The 27,331-nt window shown below is 42.4% G+C and overlaps 1 protein-coding gene across 1 annotated transcript; it reads right to left on the reverse strand.

Annotated features, from left to right (window-relative positions):
• Positions 1-1,734: 1,734 nt before the first annotated feature.
• On the reverse strand, positions 1,735-27,331 carry LOC137907412 (syntaxin-binding protein 6-like). Its single transcript, XM_068751745.1, has 7 exons — positions 27,150-27,331; positions 19,850-20,062; positions 9,310-9,440; positions 9,042-9,207; positions 5,047-5,204; positions 3,915-3,957; positions 1,735-3,746 (listed from the first exon to the last, which is right to left on the reverse strand). Exons 2-6 carry the CDS (start codon positions 20,001-20,003, stop codon positions 3,934-3,936), a joined length of 633 nt encoding a protein of 210 aa, XP_068607846.1. The 5' UTR covers positions 20,004-20,062; positions 27,150-27,331; the 3' UTR covers positions 1,735-3,746; positions 3,915-3,933.

The following is a 27,331-nucleotide window of genomic DNA, read 5'->3' on the forward strand; positions in this document are numbered from 1 at the left end:
TCTCTTAATTTGCACATCTTATCTCCTGCTTGAGTTTTAGATGAACATTCGTTATGACCTCAGTTCGTCAGGTTTCGCGGTGTTCCTGGAGAAATCTAATTGTAATCGGAACTCTGATGGTGCGTTCATGAAAATGACATAACATAAATCATCTGACAATGGCAAGAACTTTCATGTCTTTCATCAGTTAGTCGTAGTTACTGTCCTTTATCTGTGGCGCCTCATGTTAATTAATACTTTTAGTTGTGGCTCTCATTTGTTGTAAATAAAGTTTAAAAAAATGATGATTCTCTTTATTCATTTGCAGTGCATTAAGTATATAATGTCCATATTGTTTGTTGTGATTTGGTGGCATTTACTCAGTTTTATCAGTGTTTCATTTAATTTATGGCTATTCTGAAAATTATTTTAACAATAAAAAGATGTCAACTTCTAGTCGACGCGTCCTCTTCCTGTTATTGTACAAATAAACAAATTAACTTCCAAAGTGTACACTAATTTAAAAACTCACATTCTTGAATACCTAAGGGACACAGGCAAAGATTGGCTGCAGTTAATAACCTTTTAACTTTGGGGGTAAAAAAAACAACAAAGAAACAAAAACAGTCGTGACTCCTGACTAATGGGACAACTAAGGAATCATTACAAAGATTTGTATGTGAAAATGAGAAAGAGAGGAGCGTTCCTGATTCAGCCAGCCACCTCGCCCCTGGGTCCAAACTGTATTTACTTTTGTGCTTGAGCTGGAGGTAGACAGATTAAAAAAGCGGTTTCCCTGAGGCCGGCCGGCCAAACGGCCATGTAGTTAGTCAGGTGGCTGATGATGTGTTCCTGAAGTGACACCAACTCCCTGGCTGGCCAGAATGCCAATGCAGCTCTCAAGGTGACTCCTGGTCAGACACGTCATCCAGCGTTCTGCTATGATCACTAAAGCAATCATTGCAAACACCAACTAAAGAAACTCCAGTTAAGTCAGTAATGATGACGTCATCAGCTTCATGCGGTGATGTGTGCTGGTGATGCTTGCAAACATCCCTTCAACACCTCATCTGTGATTTGTTTTGATCCATGTCCTGCTTGGGAAAAACATGTGATGGCTTCATTCCCAATTTCTCAGAAGCTACTGGTATTGAACTTGTTTCAATCAGCCCTTAACTCATACCTTCATTATGCAATCAATAACAACTTTGAAGTGAAATTACCCACTGGGTAATAAAACTAGCTGAGCGGTAATGGATCTTTGTACAGTTAGGGCGCCCTTTAGTGGCATATAATGGTAACTGCGGTGCAGCCTCAAAGTGCAATTCCAGTGCTCCCTGTTTCAGACAGAAAATTACCTTCAGGTTCCAAGATGTAAAGCAGGATATAAGTGATGAGTGTGTTATCACGCAGGTCATCAGTGTTACAGGAGCTATGAGGGTAAAAGAGAAGCAGGACAATTAAGGTGGATGTTATAAGGGTCCAGGATTGATGTATACGTGGTATTGGCAGATTGAGTGACGTAGCAAGGCCCTGCACCAGGACTTTTATGAAGCTCTTACTCCGCAGCACTAAAAAGCTATATTTCATGCATTTCAGCAGCTGCTACAATGGGTACCAGCTTTCTGCTCAACATATTAGTCTACATCTTTCACTGAAAGGCCACAATACTAGCCAGAGGTCAGCAAAGAGTGAGATACTATTCATTAATTTTAATCAGGGTTATACATACATTTTTATTTTTTTTAACAAATATTCAATGTGCAAAAAAAACAAAAGTCACATTCGTGTTAACTTAATCACAAATTAAAGAGTTGCTTTGTGTTTAAGAATTATTTGGAAACAAAATTGAATCAGAAAAGAATTGACATTTAGATAAAATTTTGGACAAGATTTTAGTTTCTAATAGCCATAAAGATGTGCCTCATTTGCCTCATCGATGAAAACAGGATAAATACAGCAGCTGTACATATAGGTCAAATTAGTACACACAAAAGAAACATTTGAAATCCCATAATATATCTTCTTAAAGGAGAAACATCTCCAGTAATGGGAAAACAACTTCAGGAAGTATGATGTTTATTTGTTTTTCAGTACAGAATTATGTGCAGTTGACATGAACTCAAATATAAAAATGTCATTATTCTTAGAAGTCATAAAAAACTATCAATCTGCAATAAATAACTCAAATATATACACACACACACACACACACAATGTAAAATTAGTAACTGAATTTAAACCTGGTGGGATAAGAAAGCAAAGTAAGCATGCAGACAACTTTTAGCTAGTTCTAAAGACAAATTGAATAAGATACAATAAGATAGATGTATTATTTAAAATGTGCAAATTTTAACCCTAGCCATTTTATACAGTTTTACTCTGTAGTATAAACACACAAGTCACTAAACTTTTCCCCCCTTCCAAATTGAGACCTTAAACACCTCTTCTTCGTTGATCTTTTGAGGCGCCGTTACCAAGTTTTCACTTAAAGCAAGATTTTTAAAAAGGCACTAATTAAGAATGGTTTTTATATTGATATATATTACATTGTGGATCAGACTTCATGTTGCATCATGCAGCATTATGGAGAACTAAGATCAGTGTGATAGTTTGGAAGCACAAAATGAAACAGCACATCAATCACAGAATGAGAACGCATATCAAAAATACATATATATATATATCTATATGTATATTTATATATGTATATTTATCATACATACATATATATATATAAGAATGAACGCAACAAAAACTGCAATAGTTAGGTAACTGGAAATGTTTAATTGTGCATTGGAACATTATGAATTATAAGATTGAAAATGTAAAAAAGGACTCGTATCTTATTTATGAGGATGAGGAAGCCTGTAAGAGATAGCATACAAAACCACTGCAAGCTGCTGCTGCTGGTAACATGTCTCCATCCAACCATCAGTAAACGACTCAACCAAATGATGTCAAAAGCATCGGATATGACTGCTGAGCTGGAGTCACAACACAGACTGGAATCATTTCAAAATATCCCCTGTTCCAATACTACTGGGAAAACGTGTGTTTTGCTTTTTACAATGCAGAAGCTGGTTTAATGATTCCCACTCCGTCCGAATAAATTAGAAGCAAAAGCGGACTTTCATAACAGAACTCTTCAAGTACACTTCCAAACATGTTGCCAACTGAATTCCATGTAGTTTTGGTTGCTTTATAGTGTTAAACAAATCTAACAGAAGACATTTCACTCTTGTTCTATATTTTTCAACCAAAGTCACTCTATCCAGTCTCATGTGCGATTTATGAAATCGTATTTTTAAAAATAAAATGTATTAATACTGTTTTATACATTTTGAAATAATGGACAGAACAGCTGCAAAGACTGAAATGTCCGAGTATCGAGACAGGCTGAGCTGGGGATAAATGCATGGGTGTGTCAAGTCAGTGTTTCTTCACAAAAGTCTTTTCATCCCACAGAGTTATAAAGTCAAGGCCGTCTCCAGGTATGAGTGTGTTACATGTTTGTTCTGGGATGTCGGTCAGGATGCATGATCGTTGCAGCGCTCATAGTCAACTCTAAAGAACCAACTACCTTAGAGGTTAGCCATAAAATGCTCCTCTTCTAGGGGTCGAGCTGATGATGACCTTTCAGTGTGTGTGTGTGTGATCTCTGTGTTAGAGTGCGAAGAAGAGGTGCATTTATAATGCAGTCACAGCTGTGGCGGGTGGTTTAGATGTAGAGGTTTCTGAAGTAGAGCGTTTCCTCTCTTCCTCTTCTTTCACGATCAGAAGATGAACCAGAATAAAACCCCCGAAACATTATAATATTAGAATTGTTCACAAAGACTAATTATATATATATATATATATATTAAAAAATTAAGAAGAATAAAATGTAGATCCTTCTTCTATAAATCAACTGGTTATTGTTGATCCACACTCACTGTTGGGTTTGGCAGCGGTCTAACACTTGTGCTTCATGGCAAGCTGTAGAAATAAAATAGGGTAAGGGGGGATAGAGAGAGAATTTATACTTAAAGTATAAAATAAAATATACAAAATATCAGTGAGAAATACGTTTTGGGTGGAGACTGAAATCCACAGATGGAACATGTGGGGGCAGTAGAACCTTGTGCAGGAATGAAGGGCTTAGATTCAAATTGAGCAGAGCTGCTACAGCAAAGCGGACGGTGTCAAGAAGAGAGGTGTAGAAATAAGATTGCAGCAGTGAACTAAGAAGAAGAATAAATGTAACCTTCTCAGTACTGCACTTGGATGAGATTATCCAAAGGTCATTTTACAAGAGCAGGCTGCAATGCTGTCTTAACTCACATGCAAGGCTACCGGTTGCTTTCAACAGATATCCTCAGCACTGATTATAATGCAAAGAAAAATAACATGCTGAAAAACAAATATAAAGCTAATGCCAGGAAGCAAAGTGAGACATTTTGGCACATGAGTGATTCTTTTCAGGCATCCTGCAGTCATTCTTCCCCAAAACCGTCAGAGCTGAAGCATTTTCTCAGCTTCTGTAATTTGTCGCAGCAGGAGAGCTCATCTGTGCAAAGCAACAGGACCATGCATGCTCACGAAATGTCTTTTAATTATCTCACCATCACTAGAATGGTAATATGCATCATGACTAGTGGGCACAGGTAACTAACAGGCCTGTGGTGCAGCAGGGGTACACAAGCGGATAGGTCAACGACAGTCAGGTGAGCTCGTAACGAAGCAGTGGGTTTTCTCTTCTGTTGTGCAGTTTAAAAAATAAAAATCATTATATGCTAAACGCCTCATTAAGCAGCATGCTACATCAAATGTGGGAGAGGTGGAAGACGAGGAAGCCGCTAATTAGAAAACAGAGTAAAGGAGGAAGGAAGAAAAGAAAAGGAGACAAGCGACTTCAGTCACGATGAAGCAACTCAGGCAAAAAGGTTGCGAGTAAAACTGCAGTTTAAAATTAAGACAAGATATTCCTTCATGCATAAGGTGGGGCTCAAAGTCAGAAGAATCTCAATGCACTGTATAAAAATGCATGTAGTAAATGTCATATGCCCCGTTTTACATGGTTCTCACCTTGTGGGCAGTGACAGCAAACTGTTCAGCACTGTTCATCATGTCTGCCGTCCTGTCTTCAGCCCGTCCTAATCGCTCGCCGCGCTCATTCAGAGCCTGGCTGGCCTTCTGTACGGCGCTCGTTACGCTGTCTGCAGCCGAGTGGAGGATGCTGTTACCTGCAAATAGGAGAGGATGGATGAGAAAATGGAATAGTGATTCTTTTAATGCAGCATTAGGTGTCCATGGTGGGACATGAGAGGCACCAGAAGGTGGAAGTGTGTGTTCCAACAGTCCCTTTGAACAAAAGCCTAAACCCTACGCTCATGACAAAACTAAACTGATAAAGCACATCGTTTACCGCCCACATCCACCCAGTTTCATGGCGCTCAGTCAGGCAATGGGAAAATAGATGTCTAAAATATTTAATTGCATGTTCATTGCTGCAGACCCAGCCTTTCATCTAAATCAGGAAGGTAGTACATGTGTAATAGATGATAGACGTGCATGCAATGGGCTCTTCTATGTCCTGCATGTCAGTTTCATAATATCCTGTCCAGTAATTTTCATGCAAATCAGCTAAATGACAGACAAACAAGCCAGTAAATAGAGAATGGAGAACCTCGTGAAGTTGATTAAATACCCTCCATCAGAATCAATGTGTGAGCACGGCACGGCACGGCTGATGGGTTTGCTTCAATAATGATTGACTTCAAGGAAAGATCAAGTGAAATTAACCTTTTCAAGCTTCAAACAAGGCGACTGCTGTTCCATGCCTCGCTTTAAAGCGTTCAATTGCTAGTGACATTCGGCAAAGTTTTTTTCTTCACTTTTTAACTTTATGCCGCCTCTGAGCGCTGGCTCCTTTTTTTGTTTCTGAAGTACTGTGTAATAAAACAATAATACGAGTTTGCCTGAAAGGCAGCCCCAGAGACCCAGCAGTGGGTTTAAGACAGAACACATCCTAGCTGAGGCAGCCCTCTGGATGTTTCCTCTGACAAGCAATTAATCTAACACGAGGCGGAAGTGCTGCTGTTCTACACTCCACTAGCAACCAGACCAGGAACAGCGACGCTCCTGTTGCTTCCACCTTGAAGGCATTACATTATTCCTGTGAGCTACTGCAGAGTAGTCTTTTCACAGAGCCGCGTATCAGCTTAAATAGGCCATTAGTAATCATTTTTACTTTGTGTGGGGGTGACTTTTTGTATCTTTTGTATACAAAGGTCAAGCCAGGGCAAATTATTCAAACTTTGAATTGTGATCCCAGGATGACCTTTAAAAAGTGGCTGAGAATAAAAAGCACTTGGGAGATTTTCAGTCTGTATCTTCAAATGTACAGTAAAAGAATCTGTGAAGAAACGGGAAGCGCGAAGCTCGAAGGTATCAAGACTTGACTCCAATAAACTCCAATATAGTGACTAAATGTCCCGAGGCATTAAGGCAGGTAGGCTGAGCGACAGATGATTGGGGCAGCTCGACTGCAGTGAGTTATTCGGCGGCCTAAAAGCAGACGGCGAGGCCAGCTGGTGTTTCTCTCAAAGACGTTAACTTGATAAAGTTAAAGCGGTTTGTGTGTGTAGGCGCAGCCACAGCAGAGCCACTGTTAAGGAGCCAATATAAAAGAAACACACGCACAAACACAATAATTATATTTGGTCCTTTTTCTACAGACTGCAGGCCAAAAAAAAAAAAAAAAACCACTATGAAAGGCTTGACGAGAAAGGATGAGACCTTTTCACCTTAGGACAGATTGCTCTTAATCCTTTCCTTCTCAGCAGGAGCCCAGAGAGCAATACTCCCATCGTCCTCAATAAAACCCCCGCCCTCCACGCAGCCTTTATTTGTCTGCAGACCATCTATTTTTTCCTGTGCTGCCTTTCTCTCTTTCTTTCTTTTTTCTCCCACGATGGGCTGCAGCGTGGGCTCCCCTGGTGGACGACGCGATCACAAAGAAGGCAGGGTGGAGACATCCTGGAGAGTTTAGGAAGGACGCTGCAGCATCAGGAGCTGAATGGAGCGTGTAGGAGTAGATTACGTTACGTGGCGCTGTGGTTGTTATCCGACCTGTGAACCTTTGTCACGTTTAACCAGCCAGCGCTTCTTTTATATTACTTCAGAGGCTCATTTATATTAACAGCTGATTTTTATTTATTTTTTTAGTGGAGGTACACTTGCGTTACTCATTTAACTTTTCGATGTAAACTTCAAATCCCTTTCAGCATGCACTCGCCCCACACACACTGACGACTCCAACGTAGTGCGTGTCGACCTTGTGCCGATTGACATTGCTGGCAGATGTCTCCGGAAAACCAGGAGATAAGCCATCGCCTCAGGAGGCTGGGCACAATTTAAAGGTTTTTTGTTCATCAAACTTTGCAGAATTGGGAAAATACGTACGTAACTTTGCTAATAATTAATATTTAAATTCCACCTCGATGCTTGGAGGAGCTCAACACTTTTTAATCCAAGTAGCTTTGTATACTGAGGCAGTGCCTTACCTTGTCTCAGCAGATGACTGAGGTGGGCAACAATTTCTTTTCTCATTCTGTTCATATAGACTTTGCAACGGAAAAAGACTGAATCTACAGCTTCGTCTTCTGTGATGAGAAAATATCAAATGTCAGTTTCGTTGAAAATCCACGACTTGGTTTGAGGTGAGCCAAAGAAGGGGGGGGGTTACCCTTTTCAGATGATTACATCACAGGTTAAGTGTTGAAGGTTCGATTTTTGTTAATTTCATGCAAAAAAATGCTGGTGAAACTGGTTACGGTTAGATCCACAGATTCCATCTCACACAGAGAATTCAGTGTAGACTGCAGGGAGCATTTGCCTCATGTTGAGAGATCAAATGAATCCGCTTCGGACTCACAGATTGAAATGTTTATTTAGAGTCGTGCAATGAAGTCAAGCCGTGGAGACTGAAGACAAATTTTGCCAGTAGTCTGAAACAACACTGACAAGAAGGCAATCATCAAATGCTGCTGTTTTCACTTCAACAACATGTCAGCTCGTGAAATCTTCTCACGTATCAGTACGAATTTACAAGGCATGGACATTAAATAATAATAGCCAATCAATTTCAATCTGGGGTTTCACTGAAATGGTTTTGCAAAATATCGACTCCTCACTAACCAATTAATTTTATAAGAGACAGTTTGACACCACAGTATAATTGTTCATTCGTCGCAGACGCGATCCAGACGAGCCCCCTCCTGTCTGCACTCTAATTACGACTTTAACCTCATGACACACAGAACTTCCTTAATGAAACAGAAGATTCAAGTAAAACCTAATCATTATGGTCTGCAGACGACAACGTCAGGACGTTGCTGAGCCGGGACTCTAATGTCACTTTATTTGTGAGATTTGGTGGCGCTTGAAGGCGATCTGCCAATCATGAGTAGTTTGGAGGCTACAAGCACAAAGCATTCTGCAGATAGAGTCCACCGCAGTTATGGTCCCACACCTGAGCAGCGTCATGATTTTTGTTTTGCACTGGTGTGAGACTTAAACTGGAGTGGGCGGAGCTGGCAGCCGGTCTCGCTTCCTCGCTGGACTTCATCATCCGATGACTCGATCGAACAGACTTGCAGAGCGGCGTCAATAGCCGGATCAATCAACTACAGTATTTGTTTTATATTGATACACAACCTCCTTACATTTTGTACGGTTACAGATGCAATGTGCATGGATTTAAAATTGTGTAAACTTACGTGAGGCACTTTTATGTGCTTTAAACCAGCCGATCTGTGTTTGTTGCTTTGAGCCATGGCTAACACATTCTCCAGAAGCTCCTCACTGACCTCCCTTCAGCTGAACACTCAACAGATGCTGTGTACGAGGAATAAGCATGCATTTTCATGCACAGCAAGTGGAGGGTGTCGCCAAACATAATCAGATCCACACTGGTTTGCAGCAACGGAGCAGAACAGTGCATCTGGCACCACAGATCCACTGTGTTACGAGACAGCATCAAATGGGCAGTTAGCAGCGATTCTGTTTAGCCTTCTTACCCCCCAGCAGTTTGGGCTGACAGTTGACGAACTCGGGTTTCCGTGCCGAGCAATGGCGCTGGCAGGTGTGGTGAAGAATCTGGATGAAGGTGCACTTTTCTCCCGCTGAACCGGCGACCCATTGGTCAAAAGCATTTTCGAACATCAGGTCAAATTCCGGACAGTCCTGGAGGAGAATACAAATAAATGGGAAATTTGAGTGAATAGACACGGAAAAGAAATTCCTTTTATATCAGGAGCAGATGTGTAAAGATTATAACCGACATACTTTGTTGGGGTCGATGCCATTGACCTGCCGGAGCTGGTCGACTGTCCACTGCGACCTCTTTATGAAGGCAGAGGATCCTTGGAACTGTTTCACCTTGGTGATGGATACATGGGATGGCTTCTTATTTGTCACTGTGAAATCAAAACCAAGACAACCCAGATAAGATTGCTTAGCAACAACTGTCAGCACCACCGAATACACCACATGTTATTTCTGAGAAATTTATGACCCATATGTTTTCACTAAAGTCAGAAAGAAGCTTCCTTTTGAGGGTGTCAGAAACAAAAGGATCCGTTAGCCAATGAAATGTCATAGTTTGACCAAACAGTATCAGAAATCATTAAAGACAGTACTGCATAAGCAAGAGCAGATAAACAGTGCACAGCTGGATTTGAATTTCATGTTTAGATCAAACTGTGCTATAACCTCAGACATAAAGCGGTGGTATAAATAAATCCCTGACTGACAATATTAGTCATTCTCATCTGAAATAATGACTGAAGCGACGAGGAAACTGCAATGCAAAATCTAATTATAGACAGGAGTAAGATATGTGTCACATCAATTTACTAAATTCTCAGCATCAGATGCCAGAAGAGACTTGACACCATCTCGACTGTCACTTCTCCATGTGTAATTTTAATCAATTAGTTTGCTGAGATTGACAAGACAAAGTTAACTCTTATACAGAATGTTTTATGCATAGATGGATGAACTGAAGATGGTCAGATATGAAATCAACCCGGCATTTCCCTCAAAGCATGAATAATAATCCCACCCTGAACATAATGTTATAGCACAATTCATCTTATTGACCCAGATGAAATAACCAGAGACAAGGGGAACCAGCAAAAGCCTGCCAAAGCCATTGTTTCCATGTAGGCCGTCGGAGGAAGGCCACGCTGGGGTTCCTGCCCCGCTCCGATGGTGACATGTGTTCACTTCCTCCAGCGGACCAGTCGCTTGTTTTGTTTGGCTATGGCCTAGCGCTGCAGCCTGAAGGGAAGCTTGTACCGTATCATTCACAGGCTGCAGACACCGAAAAGGAAAAGTCTACAAGATCAGCTCTCCCTCAAGGAAATATTGTTGCATCTGCGGTCGTAATAGAGAAATGTGAGCACGAGGACGAGATCCAGCAACAGCAGGTGTTGAACAACTATGGAAACCATGTAGAAATCTTTGGGTGTGTTATGAGCAATATATGAATACTTACTTTTCTGTACAGTACAACCTAATCCAAGTGTTAACATTTATGCTTCTCCAAGGTTTCTCTCAATCATGGCAAACATTTGATAAGTATCGGAATTTTTGGTCATCCAATAGCATTATGAAAATCAAAATTCCCACATAATAACAAAGGATTATATCAGATATAGGAGATAATGTGAACCGGTACAGTCAGGGAGGCACCAAGCTGCCTTTGGAATGTCTAGTTGTTCAAACACACCTCATTTTTAAATAAATGAGATGAATAGTCCCCCCCCCCCCAAAAAAAAAGAAAGCAAAAAAAGGGGAATATTATATATATATACACATGTTGAAAATCAACAAAATGTCTTAGGGTGCGTTCACACAGACTAAAAAAAGAGCATTACCAAAATAAGTTATTTAGCAGCAATTATTCTGATTGCAAATTAAAGTTGCAAATATAAAATCTTAACATTAACGCCAGACTGTGAGTGTGTTGCTAAACAATTTAAATGATAGAGATTTAAGGATTAACCTTTGAGAGACTGGAAACATTTTAATTGTTTGATTTCCATCTGCCCCACTTCAAGTGTTTCACAGCCTCCATCCAGACAAAGTAGCCTAAGAACCTCTTGAAAAAATAATCAGATGTTGTAAATTCGCAGTCAAGCGGCTCTTATGGCATGCCGTTCAGGAACTTATTATATATATATATCAAAAGTGCTGGAATATATATATGAAAAGTCTGAGAATATGGACCGAACTATGAAAAGTCTGAGAATATGGACCGAACTCTGGAATATATATACGAAAAGTCTGAGAATATGGACCGAACTATGAAAAGTCTGAGAATATGGACCGAACTCTGGAATATATATTTTGATATATATATTCGGATATTTTCAAATATATATTCAGACATTTTCATATATATATTCAGACTTTTTCATATATATATTCAGACTTTTTTCGGTGCACGGGAATATATTTATGAAAGCCGCGGTGTAGTGGTTAGGGTTCCGCACTCACACCCCAGTTGCGCCCGTTCGGTTCCCGGTCGGGGCGCCAGATCGATCTTGTGTCATAAATGGAGTCAGCTTGAAATCTAGTGCCGGATATCCTCAATGCGGAGATGATGAACGCCCTGAAACGAATCCGCAAGGGCTTTTTTTGAAACGCTCCTCTTAGACTGTATTTGTAATGTAATGCATGCTGTGGGTGTCCGTCTGACGCGCGACAAGTCACGTGATGGCTGGCGTGCCGACAGCTGTTCGCCACGCCCCCTCGCTGGCCAAACTGTTCTGGCCTGACACGCACTTGACAGGTCACGTGACGGGGTCGAAGCTGCCTGCCCCGGAACATGCATAGCGCCGTTCTGGCTTTATACGGCACTTGACAGGTCACGTGACGGGGTTGAAGCTGCCTGCCCTGGCTTTATACGGAGAATTGCATGTTCCGGGGCAGGCAGCCCCGACCCCATCACGTGACTTGTCAAGTGCCGTATCAGGCCAGAACGGCGCTATGCATGTTCCGGGGCAGGCAGCTTCGACCCCGTCACGTGACCTGTCAAGTGCGTATCAGGCCAGAACAGTTTGGCCAGCGAGGGGGCGTGGCGAATAGCTGTCGGCACGCCAGCCATCACGTGACTTGTCGCGCGTCAGACGGACACCCACAGCATGCATTACATTACAAATACAGTCAAACATCCTGTCTAAGAGGAGCGTTTCAAAAAAAGCCCTTGCGGATTCGTTTCAGGGCGTTCATCATCTCCGTATTGAGGATATCCGGCACTAGATTTCAAGCTGACTCCATTTATGACACAAGATCGATCTGGCGCCCCGACCGGGAACCGAACAGGCGCAACTGGGGTGTGAGTGCGGAACCCTAACCACTACACCGCGGCTTTCATAAATATATTCCCGTGCACCGAAAAAAGTCTGAATATATATATGAAAATGTCTGAATATATATATGAAAATGTCTGAATATATATATGAAAAAGTCTGAATATATATATGAAAAAGTCTGAATATATATATGAAAATGTCTGAATATATATTTGAAAATATCCGAATATATATATCAAAATATATATTCCAGAGTTCGGTCCATATTCTCAGACTTTTCATAGTTCGGTCCATATTCTCAGACTTTTCGTATATATATTCCAGAGTTCGGTCCATATTCTCAGACTTTTCATAGTTCGGTCCATATTCTCAGACTTTTCATATATATATTCCAGAGTTTGGTCCATATTCTCAGACTTTTCATAGTTCGGTCCATATTCTCAGACTTTTCATATATATATTCCAGCACTTTTGATATATATATATAATAAGTTCCTGAACGGCATGCCATAGGCTCTGTACATTGGCATTAAGCACACACGGTTGCTATGGTTTAGGATTAGGAAGCACTGTAATATCTTGGTGGGGAAGGTAACCCCCCCCCCCCCCCCCAGTTTGCCTCACAGGTTGAATTTTGAAACTTGCTATTAGATCTGTCCTCAGAGGGCTCGCATAACAATCGTCTCTGTCTGGATGTGTTATTATTACAGGTCTATTTTAGAGCTGCCCTGACTCTGCCTGAACTAAAACATGCCGTTATTGTCAGAAAGAAGCCGTCACTGGCATGTCCCACATCACCGGCCAGACTACCAGCAACAGCACCGAACAAAGGTCTCTACAGTCTATTCATGGCCTGGAAGAAATGGTGACTGCAGCGTACAAGGCCTCCTCAGACCGGGCGGCTCTCAAGCAGTGACAAGGCACCAGTGGTGAAAGGGAACACATTTACAATCGTGAATAACTGCTATAGAATAGTGATCGTCTTGTGTCTCATTAAGAATGAAAACTTTCATTTTCAACGGTTGATGATCAAAAGTTCAGGTTTTGTCTTTTGTCCTTTTTGAACAGTCCAAACCTTTAATAGTTACAGCAAGTCAAATAGTACTGTGGCATTTCAGATCCAATATGGAATCCCAGTGAGAGAGAGAAGTTTCTTGATATCTACTGTCTGATCGCTCCTGTGTTTATGGCTTAACGGTCCAGTGTGTCGGATTTATTCAGATGCATGTTTTGTATGTATGTTTGATAGTGCAACCAATTGAACATTGCTGACATTGCAGAGTCTGTGATAAATGTCGCACAAGTGATGCCAATAAAAAAAATCCTCAATCCATTCTCCAATGTATCTATTCCAGGGTTGTCTTTATAAATTCATCATTTTTCAACCCATTTATGCTTCCTGGTCTTGTGTCCAAGAAGACGACACAAGATATCTTGTGCACAACATGTCCAGATGCCACAACCTCATCCATCAACCAGTGCTGCATGGAGCGCTTTGTGATGCAGCTCCTCCAAGGTCCCAGACCACATAGCAGACATTCCTCTCGAGCAAAATCCCCCAGATACAAGGAAAAATGTAATTACACTGGGGCACCAACCCAAGGCTCACCCCCTACTGAGATGCTGTGGGACAGATTTAACACCCCACCCCTCATCACTGGAACCATAGCAGCCATGGAAATATTGAAATTGAACCACATCCCTCCACCAAGCACACAACTTCTTTCTGGAGCATATTGGAATAAAAATAAGAAATTGACCTAAGGAAAGGTGAAGAGGGGCTTGGGATAGATAACATCAGATTGAAGACAGAGCAAGGGATAAATAGCAAAGACGGTCCATCGCAGTGCAATCTCACAGTTACGATTGGAAAGGCATGAAACATATACAACCTGCACGTGCCAAAACTCTGACGAGTGTGAATACACAAAGTCCTAATCTGGTTATCATCACGCAACAGCACAGATCCGCATTTCAAACAGTCAAAGTCAAACAGTCAAAGCAAATTCCCCAACGATGACTTTTTTAGGATGACCTAAGCTTGTGTGCCTGGAGCGTAAAATCCTTAAAACAAAAACAAAAAAAATCCTCTTCTGTGTCTAACCTGGGTCATGTATCGGAGACAAATAGTTAGTGACGGATAGATAATGGTATTAGGCCCACATGAAGTTTGTTGCTCACGTTTGAACTTAATCCTGAAAAATCTCATGAGGAAATATTTCTAAACTGCTTTTTCATTATGTCATTTATTGTTTTGGTAAAACTGAACTGAACTAATTAGGTGTAATTTAATCCCTGTGACCAAACAAATCTTGTCTGGGTGGTCCATCTGTTTGGTTCTGTGATATCAGCAACCTGAGAATATAAACCACCTTTTCCGTGACTTAAATTTGTTCAATATTGTTATCCAAACATCTGGTGGAGTCGTTCTGGTGAATTTCACCTAGCGTCCCCGAAATAAGAGAAATCATACGATGAATCAAAGCATGACAGGCTTGTTTACGGATTTCGTTTCCTGACCCATCTGTTCCCTTTTAGACGAGGTTTAGTGAAGCAAGTTCTGGATTAATGTTGTGCAACCCTTTTCGACTATCCAAGAATACATACGGCTCACAGCATTTAAGAATTTGAATTTGCCCAGCTGATCCCCATTAAACATTGCAGCAGTATGCTGCCTTTCAGTAAAAATCATGCATCTCAAAAGATTCACGATGCTTGGATTTCTAGATTAAGCAGACGGATTGTCGAACCATTAGGAGTGAACAGAAAATGTGATTTGAAATGGCCACATATGAAATGATCCCACATGTGTTGCATGGTTCCAGGTTCTGTGATTGAATTGCTCAGTGGCAGCACTGAAAAAGGTGTGAGGTGGAGCGTGGGGAGCATATGGTGTTTTTTCCGTGTCCCGGTGAGGTTCACAATAGGCAGAATCTTCCCTACAGGGAATGTTGTAGATGCACTTTTTGCACGCAGGCGTATTTTCTTTTGCTTCACTTCTCGTCACCTTTCGTGCCTTAGCTCTCCTATCGAAGTCTACAAGTCATACAAGAGATGGAGCCTTTTCCAGGCCTTTCCAGGACTCTCATCTTTGCCGGAGAGAAGTCGGAAGCCGTTGGCTATGGAGGAGGCAGACATGATAAGAGAGCGCGAGCAGGAGGGGTTAATACAGTTCATGTTTGAGAGAAATCTTTTGCAAAAAATGAGGCTAGGCTGCAGCAAAAGCATAATTAGATAGATAAAAGAAAAGAAGTGTGGATGAATGCACACACATACACACACACACGCCTAAACAGGGAACATGGTATCAGTGTCACACTGGTGTAACTGGTTCTGTGAGTGGGCTGCATGTCTCTGCTCCCAGGAAATACTGGGAGGCCAGCATCAGTCCCTGCTGCTACACCGGCCCTGTGAAACCCACAGAAGGCAACATTCTTCACAACAGAGCACAGACCGCCCACGCAAACACACACCCAGGCTGATCCTTGTTAACAAGAGATGCTTTAAAAAGTTCAGTCAGAGGCAATGTAAAAGTTACAGTAGTTAAATGTTGAAATGATAAAGTCAAGGCCAACGTTCAACAACTTATGTATAATCTCACTGACTTATGAATAAATAACCTGGATCTGAACCCCTGGTATGTTGTTGGAGCCTTCCGGATCCAGGCCAGCCAAGTATAATAATGGACATTGGAGTTTATTTAACAACTTATTTTATCACTTGTTTAAATTTATTCTCTTAAACCATCGCCACAATCTCAAATCACAAAACAATTGCAAAACTGTGTCTTTTGGAAACTTTAAAAAGCCTCCTGCTGATAAAGAAAGTCAAATACAGATACACAAATACAACCTCATGCACTGTTGGACAAATGGACTTTGGGTCCAATCGGACACATATTGGGGTCCCAGAATTTTGGGGAAAACACCAACCATCTAAAATGTGTGTAAAACCTCTGGGACTGGTGCGCTGTTGGGCCGAGAAAATGGACAACTCTGCTTGGTGCAGGCAATGAGAGGCACGAGCCAACAGTGCTGCCAGGCCGGAGAAAAATTCAGGTTAATGTTAGCGAGTATAATGCAGAAGCGGAATTTCACCCCCCCGTTATCGCCAAATGGACAACGCAATGTCGACTCCCCAAACATCTTTCATCCAGATTCGCTCAGCCTTCTGCTTTCGTTGTTGTCTCATCGCTGGCGTTGCTTCAACAAGTGGTCATGAAAGGCGTTAGGTCATTCTCTCTGACAAGATAATCACGACAACGTCCATTATTGTGTACTTTCAAATCGTAGGCCCTACCCATCGCACAACAAGTTTCTTTTCTGCAGGAAATCGTAGTAGAGGCATGGTTTCCTCAGTCGTCCATTGAAGACATGGAAGTATTCTAGTTCGAATGCCCAAAACAGCATGGGATTGGTTCAGTAAATAGCCATACTGTATTTCTGAAGGGGGATTGGGATTGGTTTTTATTGGAACAATTTTACGATTAGAGAGAATAAATGTTAAGTTTATGTCTAGACAGGGGTACAACCAGATTAAGTTGATTAAAACTTTAGAGCTTCTGTAGTCAGTTCGTCTTAAAGGCTGCCAAAGCCGACCTTCACAGTGTCTTATCTGGCTCAAGCGGCCTCACATCTTTCCTGCCAAACACTCTGTGGGCGGTCCGGTGTTTCAGCCTCGAGGTCCAGCCACGACGGCACCACGTGAAGCCCAGTGATCAAAAGGAAAGCTCACGAAGCAACTCAGTCCATGCTAAGATTCTGCTGTTTGCTCAGCACACTCCTATATCATCCAGATCCCTGATGCTGTTGTGAATGTGTCGACATGAATACTTTCGTGTAGTCATGCAACATTCTGCGTGTGTGTGTGTGTGTGTGTGTGAGTGAGATCAAAGAAATTTTAGAAATCCCACTACAACTCAGGGGAGGAACATACACAGGCAATAGTGATCCAGAAACATGGAAATCAGGAAATAGAAGTTAAAGATGTTGTAAATGGCTACCATGCAAAGCAGCCTGGACTCAGTTTAGATTGGCTTTAAATATGTTTTTATGGAACATATTATCTTGGTCTGGGTTGCGTTATGACGATAACAGATTTCACTCTGGAACACAAAGATCCAGATTCAGACTAAATTCCACCAGACAGGAAACCATAAAACATCATGAACAAAATATACAATTTGCTCCACATCACATTAAACAGGGTCAGGCCTGAGTTAATTCATAAACCTAGGGGGAAAAAAGTCACATGACCTGGCTGCTGAATACCATTGGCTGTCCCACACATCTTATTTTGTATTTGTTGCTGATAACTCATCATCATCAGAGTGCTCATAACTTCTGTTTTGGAGGACAGATGCACTCACATTAGAGCCAGATGAATGTCATATGTAATTACAAATGTGACAAATTTGATTCTACTCTTGCAGAAAATGTAGGAATAATTAAATGATTCGTTTCACAAAAATAACAGTGGTGATTTCACCATTAAATGAGACAATAGTTAACTGTGTGAAGGAGAAGCACTGCTCTCCACGTGGCAGCCATCCAGACCTAGTTCTTTCTTCGATTTATCTCTCAACATTAAACAAGAGACCATGTGTTCAACCATCAGACTCGCCCAAGGTGAACAACCAGCTAAAAATGCTGTGCTACAAGGTCAGCTGCATTCACACTAATTACCAGGGAAATTACTATCATTCCAAACAGACAGGCAGGAAAATGATTGATCGTGATTGTTGTGACAGTATCTTGTTTTCCTGGTATCGTCAGAAGACGGCATTACAGCGCATCATAATGGAATTAGAGTTCCACCCTCACGCTGTGCTCTGCTTGACAGCGAAGCGCTCACGGCTGCCTTGAAAGCTCCTCATACTGTGGGCTCCATTTTGCTGTGACATAGCACAGATTGCATAACTCTGCCACTGTATGGCCCTCAGGCACCAGCTATCTGCTTCTGCAGCCACGAGGCTGTCAGAGAGTCCCTCCCCCTCACCCTAAAAAACACATACACAGTTCTTTTTACATAGTTAAACACAAGCTAATCACATAAAGTCACACACACACTTCCGGATTTGCATCTCCACAGCGCAGGGAGACAAAGCCTAGGTTCACGTTGATGATTTTGCTACAGTGAATGCACAGGAACAAACAGGTACACATGCACACAGAAAGAAAAACACAGGACGATGCGCGCCTTGCTCAGAGAAGCAGCACGCGGTTAGGTGGCCTTCTCCCACATGTGGCACGAAACGCCAGATTGCTCAGGAGAATGTAAACAAAAAAACTTTAATAGGATGCTGTGACTAATGCACCGGATGCAACCTTTGACCGGCAAGATTGTAGGAGTGGCCCTCAAATGCAATTTCTTCCTGAACGTTTAGAATAATTGCACTTGAAGGGAATTGAAAAAGGATGAACTAGCTGGTGGTCTCAGTCCAGAATAGACAGAAGTCGCAGCAAAATAATGCATCAGCATTTTGTCTAACGTTTTTTTGTTTTGTTTTACGAGCTCATTAAAATCTTAGCATTAACCCATAATGAATGCAGTAGTGTTATTGAGAGAAAACAACGCCACAGGTCCTCTGTATTCACACACGCATGTTCCGCTGACTTTGTCATGACCTTGTCCACTGGCGATATCGAACGATGACTCCGTACCGTCTTTGAGCATCTTTTGTTTCTTGGAGATGGTGATAAGCGTAGGGCAGACACAAACACGTTCAGAAGTCAAAAGATAAGACGCTGTTCCTGCTGATCGCCCGGTGTTCACAGCCGCATTTGAGACTGCGATTACAATCACTGCAACAGAATCAAGGAAGCTACAAGATCAAGTCATCTACGCATTTCAATTAGGCCAAACATCCGTTGGAACATCCAGGTGCTTTCATAAATGTTGCAGCAGCAAAGCTCAAACAGGGCACAGAGGTGAAGGCGGCTGTTTTGGAGACGATGCGATGAGACTGGCATTACAGCATTTCCACATCAGTGGAGACATGAGTCATCATAAAACCTCCACAGGAACAGGAACCCTTTTCAGAAATAAGTTGTTGCTCTGTTCTGAAAGAATTTCACGTGATTTTTGCTGCAACCGAAGCGCAGATTAATGTACACAAAAATTGTAATATTAAGTCCTGTCATTGATATTCATAAGCAATACTGCCGGCAATGCAATTAATAGACTCGAGCTATTCTTCTCATGAATAACATGCACGGGTAATTCAATTAACCAGCCGTATCTGAGCTGATATTAAAAACGGTGAAGCAAAAAAAAACACTTCTGCTAAAACAATTATTCAATGTCATCTTAAATCTAATAGATTCAAGGACCGACCTGAAGCCCAGCAGTTTAATTCAGTTACCATGTGATCCTATTAGCTGAGGAGACGTAAACACGCTCATCAGTGTGGGCATTAGTGGCCGAACTAAGAGAGACATGTCAAAATTTGATGTTGGGCTTGCAACAGCACAAGCAAGACAAAAGAAGAGTTTTCATCCACTCACCTGAAAGGCAGATGAAAGTCATGTAGTTGCCGTGGCCACCTGTAGCCAGGAATGGCATCTTTTTCTTGGTCCTCCGCTTCACCTGCACGGCAACGAGCATCTTCTCATTATGTGGTGTGAAGATCTCCTTGTTGATGGCTGACTTGGCACTCATCTCTGGCAAATGGACCGCGCACCAAAAACTTCACGTGGACGGGATGAGACCCACTATCACTAGAGAGAAACACAACAATTGCATCAAATAGAGACGATGGATCATGGTGTCTCGCCATATTTGTCATAGGGGACACAAGTTAATTTAAAGAACCCTGTTTTCATTTGCGTTTCTATAGCGCCAAATTATAACAGAAAGTTATCTCAAGGAACTTTACCGACGTAGCAGGGAGAGACAAACCCCGTTTACCGACAACTTGGCCGACATTTTGTGCGGTCAAATAAAAATCATATTTGCAGCTCGTCGTAGCAGTGATTCCTTGTCGCTAAACACATACTTTGAAACCTTGCCCATCGTAACTCCAAGTCATCATTAAAAGAGTAGTAGTAGTAGTAGTAGTAGTAGTAATAATTTTTATTTCAGTCAGTATCTTAAATGAGAACAAAGAATTAAAATTAAAAGAAGAGTACGTTGTTAAGTGAGGACTGCCTGTATTTCACCAGGGAGGAGGAGAGGTACGAACAAGCAGGACGTTCATTCATTTAAGGTAGTACCGAGCCAGCGGCAGCGTTTTAGTATTAGTCCGTTAAAGAACAATTACAATTGTGTGTGTTCACAGCCTCAGTAGCTCAACAACTTACAACACATACAACTCTGTGGACTCCGCTGTGCTCAGTTTATGGCACATTCAATTCATGCCAGGATTGGAATGGTTGTGTCTCTCAGTTAGGCACGCCAGCCCACCTCTCTAAAATGTTCTGCCAATGCTCTTCTGGGAAGGCACTGCCAGGCACAAGGATGGAATGGACTTCACGCCAAAGCCATTAACAGCAGCGGTAAATCGTACTGACGGACAGAAGCGATTGTGTTTCCATCATTACAAGCCAGTCTCTACTAGTGAACTCATATCTCGGTAACTGGGAACACTTAGCTTCGCTGGCCTGGGCTAAAAAGCAGGATACGGTCATAAAGAAGGTTAATTACTGTAGGTCCGAAATGCTATCATGAGGACTGTAGAGTCCAGTTGTTTCCTGCCATGCACAATCACATATGACACACACAAGCATTTAGAAAAACTGAACAGGATATTAATATTGCGTCAATCTGTCAGTCCAATCAATCTGCTGCAAGGCAAAACAAGCCAGAATGCAAAAACCTGCCTGCATTAAACCGGTTTGCTTATCAAGAACAAACCACAAAAGTTGTTCTCCAACGGTAGAACAAGCTTTCAAATCTGTGTTCAGCAGCCGAGGGGGTCACAGCTTCACTCGGTAATATCAAAGGCAAAGCCTGCAGAAGCCAAAAGGTTTCCATGGACAATGAAAAGCACACAAACCAACTTGTCCAACTCCGGACTAAGAGACTGAATGGCTGCCTTTGTTGATTATTCATCATTGTTCCAGTTCAATGCTTGGGGAAAAAAAACGGTGTTCAAATTGTGTTTAGTTCTTCTTTCAGATGAAGGCGATGTTGGACCGGCTGGAACAAACAAGACGAAACAGGCTTCAAACAAGAAATTGAGCTCTTCTCTGGCATTTAACGTGTATCTAAACACACTAAAACTGAGTGCACATGGTACAAACACATCTCAAGCTCCACCAATAACTGACCGCTCAAGAGATTTAAAAGTGCACCACTTTTTGGCCCAGTTTGGGAAAACCTTTCATTTAAAATTGGTTGCGTGTGTGTGGTCTCACGAGTGATTTGTGTGAGCGGTCACGAGTCTGCAAAAGAAACTTGCAGAGAAAAGCAACCCAGCTGAATAAAAAGAGTCATGCCTGGGATCACATGACCACCGGCGTGATGCACGCAGTTCTGTGGGGTACTATGGAGTGACTCAGCAGCGACTCCGGGCAGCTATGAATGAAAAGAGGGCCAATATCCCACAGGATGACATTTGAAGTTGTGCCAGTTCATGAGGAGGAGGATTACTACCAGCCTCGCCCGTGATTAGAAACAATTATTGGTTGTGTGGAATGTTGCAATGCATTTCTTTTTTTTTGCTAATGAATAAATTGAGATGCAACAAAACGCATGTCGTTATTAGCAGACAACACAAACTACCCAAGCAAATGTGCAAGTTGGAGTTTTAAACACCTTCAATATACTTTAACTCGTCCCCAATTAATCATCCATACAAAACGATCTGTCAGGCTCCGACATAAAAGGCTCTTGAATTACCTCTGAGCTTGGTTAAATGCTCTTATTTGGCATAACGCACTAAAAGATCTTATTAAATGCACGCCATCACCATCCGTCTCCTTCCTTAGCAAAGCGAGACTTCACAGTAAACAAAAACCTGTGCCAACATCCTCGGAGGGGTATTTAAAAGCGGCGAATAAATATGCCCCGGCACGTCAGCAAGCAAACAGACCTAATCGTCCCTCCAAAAACATTCTTATTCAAAGGTTAGGCTGCCATTTGCTCTACTGGCTGTTGAAAGCAGGGGAGCGTGTCCAATCAGGGCCCTTTAAGTGAGTCTGGTCAAACTGTACTGATTGAGTTAGGTGTTCATGTCACGCACTGAACTGTGATAAAGAACGCAAGACCAGTAATGTACCAGCCCAACTTCCCAGTGCACCAACAGGACAGCATTCACAATGCGTACATCAGGTGAGCTTCCAGTGCAGCAACACTGATCTAATCTAAATGAAGATTTCTTTTCCCCCCAATCCCTCAATAAACAACATACTGCATCCAAGTACTTTTAATATCTGCATTCATATAAATTTACATATAAACAGCAAATGTGAACCGTGACCAAATGAGCTCATTAGTATGCGCCCTTTTTTGTCTCTTTCCCGTCTTCTCTCTTCAATGACTGGATGGTACAATGAACAAAAATGGAATTAACTGGTTCATTGTTGACAGGCCACAGTCCTCTCTATGGAAGCTCTAATCTTCAGCATCTCATGCTTCCTCCAGCTGGTTAAAGCTGCCCACATCCCGCTGCAAGCTGTTACCAGGCAAAGGGAAGCGGAAAGCTCCCCCTCAGGTGACCCACTGAAGCATGATGGGAAGAAGGGATGAAGAAAGAGGGGGAGGCAGACATGAGCCTCCAGGAAGTGATACATAGCCAGCTACAATGCATAGCTTATGGCTTGACTTTGCACAGTCTGCTGCAATGCTCTGCAGTGCCGGACAATCGTATTGGAGAGCCAAGGAGCCTGTGCGGCAGTGAAAACGATGTACATATATTTTATGGCTGCTTAACACTCTATTTTGTTGCACAGCCCCTTTCAAAAACACATCATTAACTGAACGTATTGCCAAGCAATCAAAGGAGCGGCGCTATTCCTGCTCATTCCTTCGGTCCCACTAGCCCGGTGTGTTAATGCAAAACCCATGCTCACCAATCTGCTGGGTCTTCTTTGAAACACAACATTTGAGTTAGCTGCACTGCCACTTCATTCCGCATCAACAGATGCTTTCATCGTCAATCCATCTGCCAATTGTTTTATGGATTTGTAAGTTAATTTCCCAACGCATCAAGCAACGTCTTCAAATTACTCCTTCAATCCAACCAACTGTCCAAAGAGAAGAAAGAAAAGCAGTAAAACGTTTTTGCTTAAGTACGACTATAACATATCAAAATTAATTAAGTTTCTTTTGATCGACATGTCGCAGTATCAATCCAGTGCTCCTTCCCAGTTTGTGCTCAAGAGCAACTGGAAATCTGCTGCAGAAGAAAAGGGCCCAACGGACAGACAAAGAGCCTTATCACATAAAAATGAATTTGTGTCTTCAATTTCTTTAGGAGACATTTAAAAAGTAAACTTCATTTGGCACAAGCTTAAAAAATCCATCTGCAAAGGGATTACCAGGTGTATTTACTCTGCTGCTTGGCAGCTAGAGGGAGAAGTGTTCTACAGTCTGTCTTTCATATACCAGTCCTCTTACCAAACCCGTCACCGGTGAGTCAAAAAACTTTGTTCATGCATGCATAAATAAAGAGTGATAAGCATGGGACAAACATAATACCCTGTCCTTAACTCTGTGTGGTTACAATTTTTTCTTTTAGATTCTAAGTGCTTCAACCTTTGGCAACGCTCAAAAGTGGCCTCTCTGTACAAAGTCTGCATTGCAGAAGCGAGTGCAAACAGAAGCAGCACTATTTCATCCTCATTCCCAGGAAGCATGGCTGTATTCTGGATTTGACTCCCATTTCTAGAGCCCTTTGAGCACCGCGTGACAGATTCTCAATGGAATAAATCAAGTATGTGATGAACAAACTCACAAGGGTGCATCGCCTTGGTTGTGTCATGAAGCATATTTTGCTTTAGATAGAAACAAGGCCGAGCATTAAAGTCCGTCACACAACGCCAGTGAACAGGAGCAAAGACAAGGGTTGAGATAAAACGCCAGTCGGGGCGTGGACTGAAACTTGGCTGAAAGGGTGCGATGCACAAAAGAATGACATGGTAAATTTAGGAGCATAATGTCGTTTGGCCAGACGAGCCGCTCAGACAGATAATGTAATCCCCTTTGAGGAGCAGGGCCTCCGTATCTACGCCTCCTCGCTCTTGTGACAAACTCTGGAAACTTTCAAAGTAGTTTATTCCATTCCGCACCGCGTATCTCAACGACGTACGGAAGACATCAAACGCTTCTGCGGTCTCTTCACATCGGCTCGCCGTTCCGCTCAGCCCTCACCTCCTACAGTGCACACACATCTGCATTTATAGATTACATCTTTGGAAAGTGATGTCACCACAAAGACCCTTTGAACAATCCAACATTACCACATGAACAGATGGTGGACGTTACCTCTTATGGAATAAATGAAGGATTCCCTGCTGCTTTCGTGCTGTTAACACCATTCTGGGTTGCGTTACATCTCCATCCGGCATTAGTTCAACACCAAGCTACAAATGTGAGACAAAAGTCAGAGTAGAGATGGCCTGCAGTATGCAGAGGTTCCAGTCAGAGGTCATCATGTTGGCTGATGAGGGATTATGCTGTACGACTACGAGATACTGCAAACAGCCCATCATGTTTGCAGTATCGCCACCGTGACTTCAAAACTATGGATACACTTCGATGTCGGATTGCGAAACATGTAGATCTTACACTCTGCCACAATCTTGATGACAATGCACTATAGAAACATTAGTTCCTCTTTCTTTGTGTGTGTGTGTGTGTGTGTGTGTGTGTGTGTTACTGCGGCAACAGAAACAAGCATGAAGGTAAATCAGCTTTGTGAAGCTGATAGCGGTCCAATCTTAGCGGTCCAAATACCAAACAGCAAAGCTCACCAACACTGTTCGTGATATCTTTATGTGCCTGATTCAGGTATTTATGCTATTCCAGTTCCAATCCAAGATTTGGAAAAAAAAGATAAAAGAAGCTGAAGTAGTGAAAGGTGCAGCGCTGAAGCATAATGCTGGGCTTTTCCAGAGTCTTCAAACATGAATGATAAGCGGCGCTGCGACTCGATCCACTCTGTGCTACGAGCTCAGCATGTAAAGATCTGTTTTCTTTGTTGACAGAGACATTGTGTTCTTAGTTCCTTTCGCTCCTCAACTTTTTTTTCAGCTCTCTCAGGTGAAAAACACATTTTTGTTTCCTCTTGCTGTGGAGCAGAGAAGGCGGAGAATCTGGATTCCTCACAACCGAATCCAAAAATCTTTTCAATGTGTGATGCCGAGTCAGACTGAGAGACTTGAGCTGCGAGCACGGGGTTAGCCGTTGTGTTCTTCAGACAGATGTTGATATTTGAAACCAATATTACTGTCCAAATTGTTTGAGAGAGCATGAGTGGAAGATTTTTCGTGCCACTGATGTCCATTTTAAGCTATGAAATAATAAATGCAATGGCAACACATTATAGTGAAATAAAGCGTCTTCATGAATGGGGTCATACTCATTTCCCTGCAAAAAGGAAAACGCAAATGGCCCCATCCATTTCGATGCGTGACTCGGCCGCTAGTGAAGCTTATATTAGCGTGAACCATGAATCAACCAGTGATATGTCACCCTCTCCAAATGAGCTCATCCTTTAAGGCCAGCACCGTTTGGCAACAATACATTTAGAGAAGGACTGGCCAGTAATGGGCAAACATACAGCACACAACAATAGTTGGTGGATTCAACCGCAGGAGTCATTATAACAATAACTTAATTGTACGCTCCACCAACGGTGCGATGGAGCAACAACACAAACGTGAATGTACATTCTGCTTACATAAGAATCAACCCAAGGCAACAGCATTATGTCAGCACATGAAATAATATATAGATTTGGTACACACAGAGCAGAATCAGTCAAACATTTGGGCTAAACAAAGAGAAACACTGATCAGGATTTGATCTAGCATGGCTTGTGATCGTAGCAGAACTTCAGACAGAAACACAGACGGCACAGTTTTAGTTCTTCGTTATGATCTACTCGTGAAATAAAGCTCTGTAAAGCTAAAGTAAAGGAGAGGTAATTTTTCGTGACTAATTTGAATAAATCCGTGAAAGCTGCTACACTCAATACAGCCAAAACAGGAACATTTCCAAAAATGCATCACAAATAAATGACATGACTTTACCTTTATCAGTGTCTCGTTTTGGGGCCAGAGAAGGCCTCTGGGGGCCCCACGCAACTTATTTAGTTTGCAGGTTCCTTCGAGCCTCACACACGGATGTCGGCCAAGCGTTGTAACGACCCAATTAAATGTTCAATATCAATCAAATACATGGATTATTCCAGCAGAGCGTATAATTCAACTAGTTATCATTCATTGACACCAGCGGAAGGCAGTATAACAGCCAAAGTTAATACTGATCCAAAAGACGCGTCCGCCGCTGCTGCGAGTCTCTGACGCGGATGGCACGGAAGCGCAGCGCAGCGCACAGCAGTGAAAACAAACCGACTCCGTCCACTGGGATGTGCGCGCTGCCGTGTCCGCTATCAGGACGCAACCCAGGAGACGTAAGATTTACGACGTGGTACAAGAAAACGCGTCAGTTTCTTTAACAATTGGCAAAGACACTTGTGGTTTTAAAGGACACTGCGAACGCGCAAAACTCTGCGCAGCGCACACTTGTTCCGAGCCATCGCAAAGTGGCAGCTTGTTGACGCAGCGAGCGCCAATTAAACTTTTCCCATCCGTTTCATTCAGCGCGTGAGATGGAAAGTCTGGGAATGACGTTCCTTACCGATGCGCTCTCAGCGTTGCGTTCCACGTGCGGTCCGACGATCCTCCGGTTGGCTCGCCGTCACTGTTCGCCCACTTTCTGCGCTCTGTTCCTCGCGGCTCCGTCTCTGCTCGCACCAAACCGCATGCCGTGCGTAACGTCGACTTCACGCGCAGTTGTCGGTTCTCGAGCGGCGGAGGGAG

The sequence above is a fragment of the Brachionichthys hirsutus genome, chromosome 18 (genome assembly GCF_040956055.1).
Source record: "Brachionichthys hirsutus isolate HB-005 chromosome 18, CSIRO-AGI_Bhir_v1, whole genome shotgun sequence".
NCBI classification, from domain to species: Eukaryota; Metazoa; Chordata; class Actinopteri; order Lophiiformes; family Brachionichthyidae; genus Brachionichthys; species Brachionichthys hirsutus.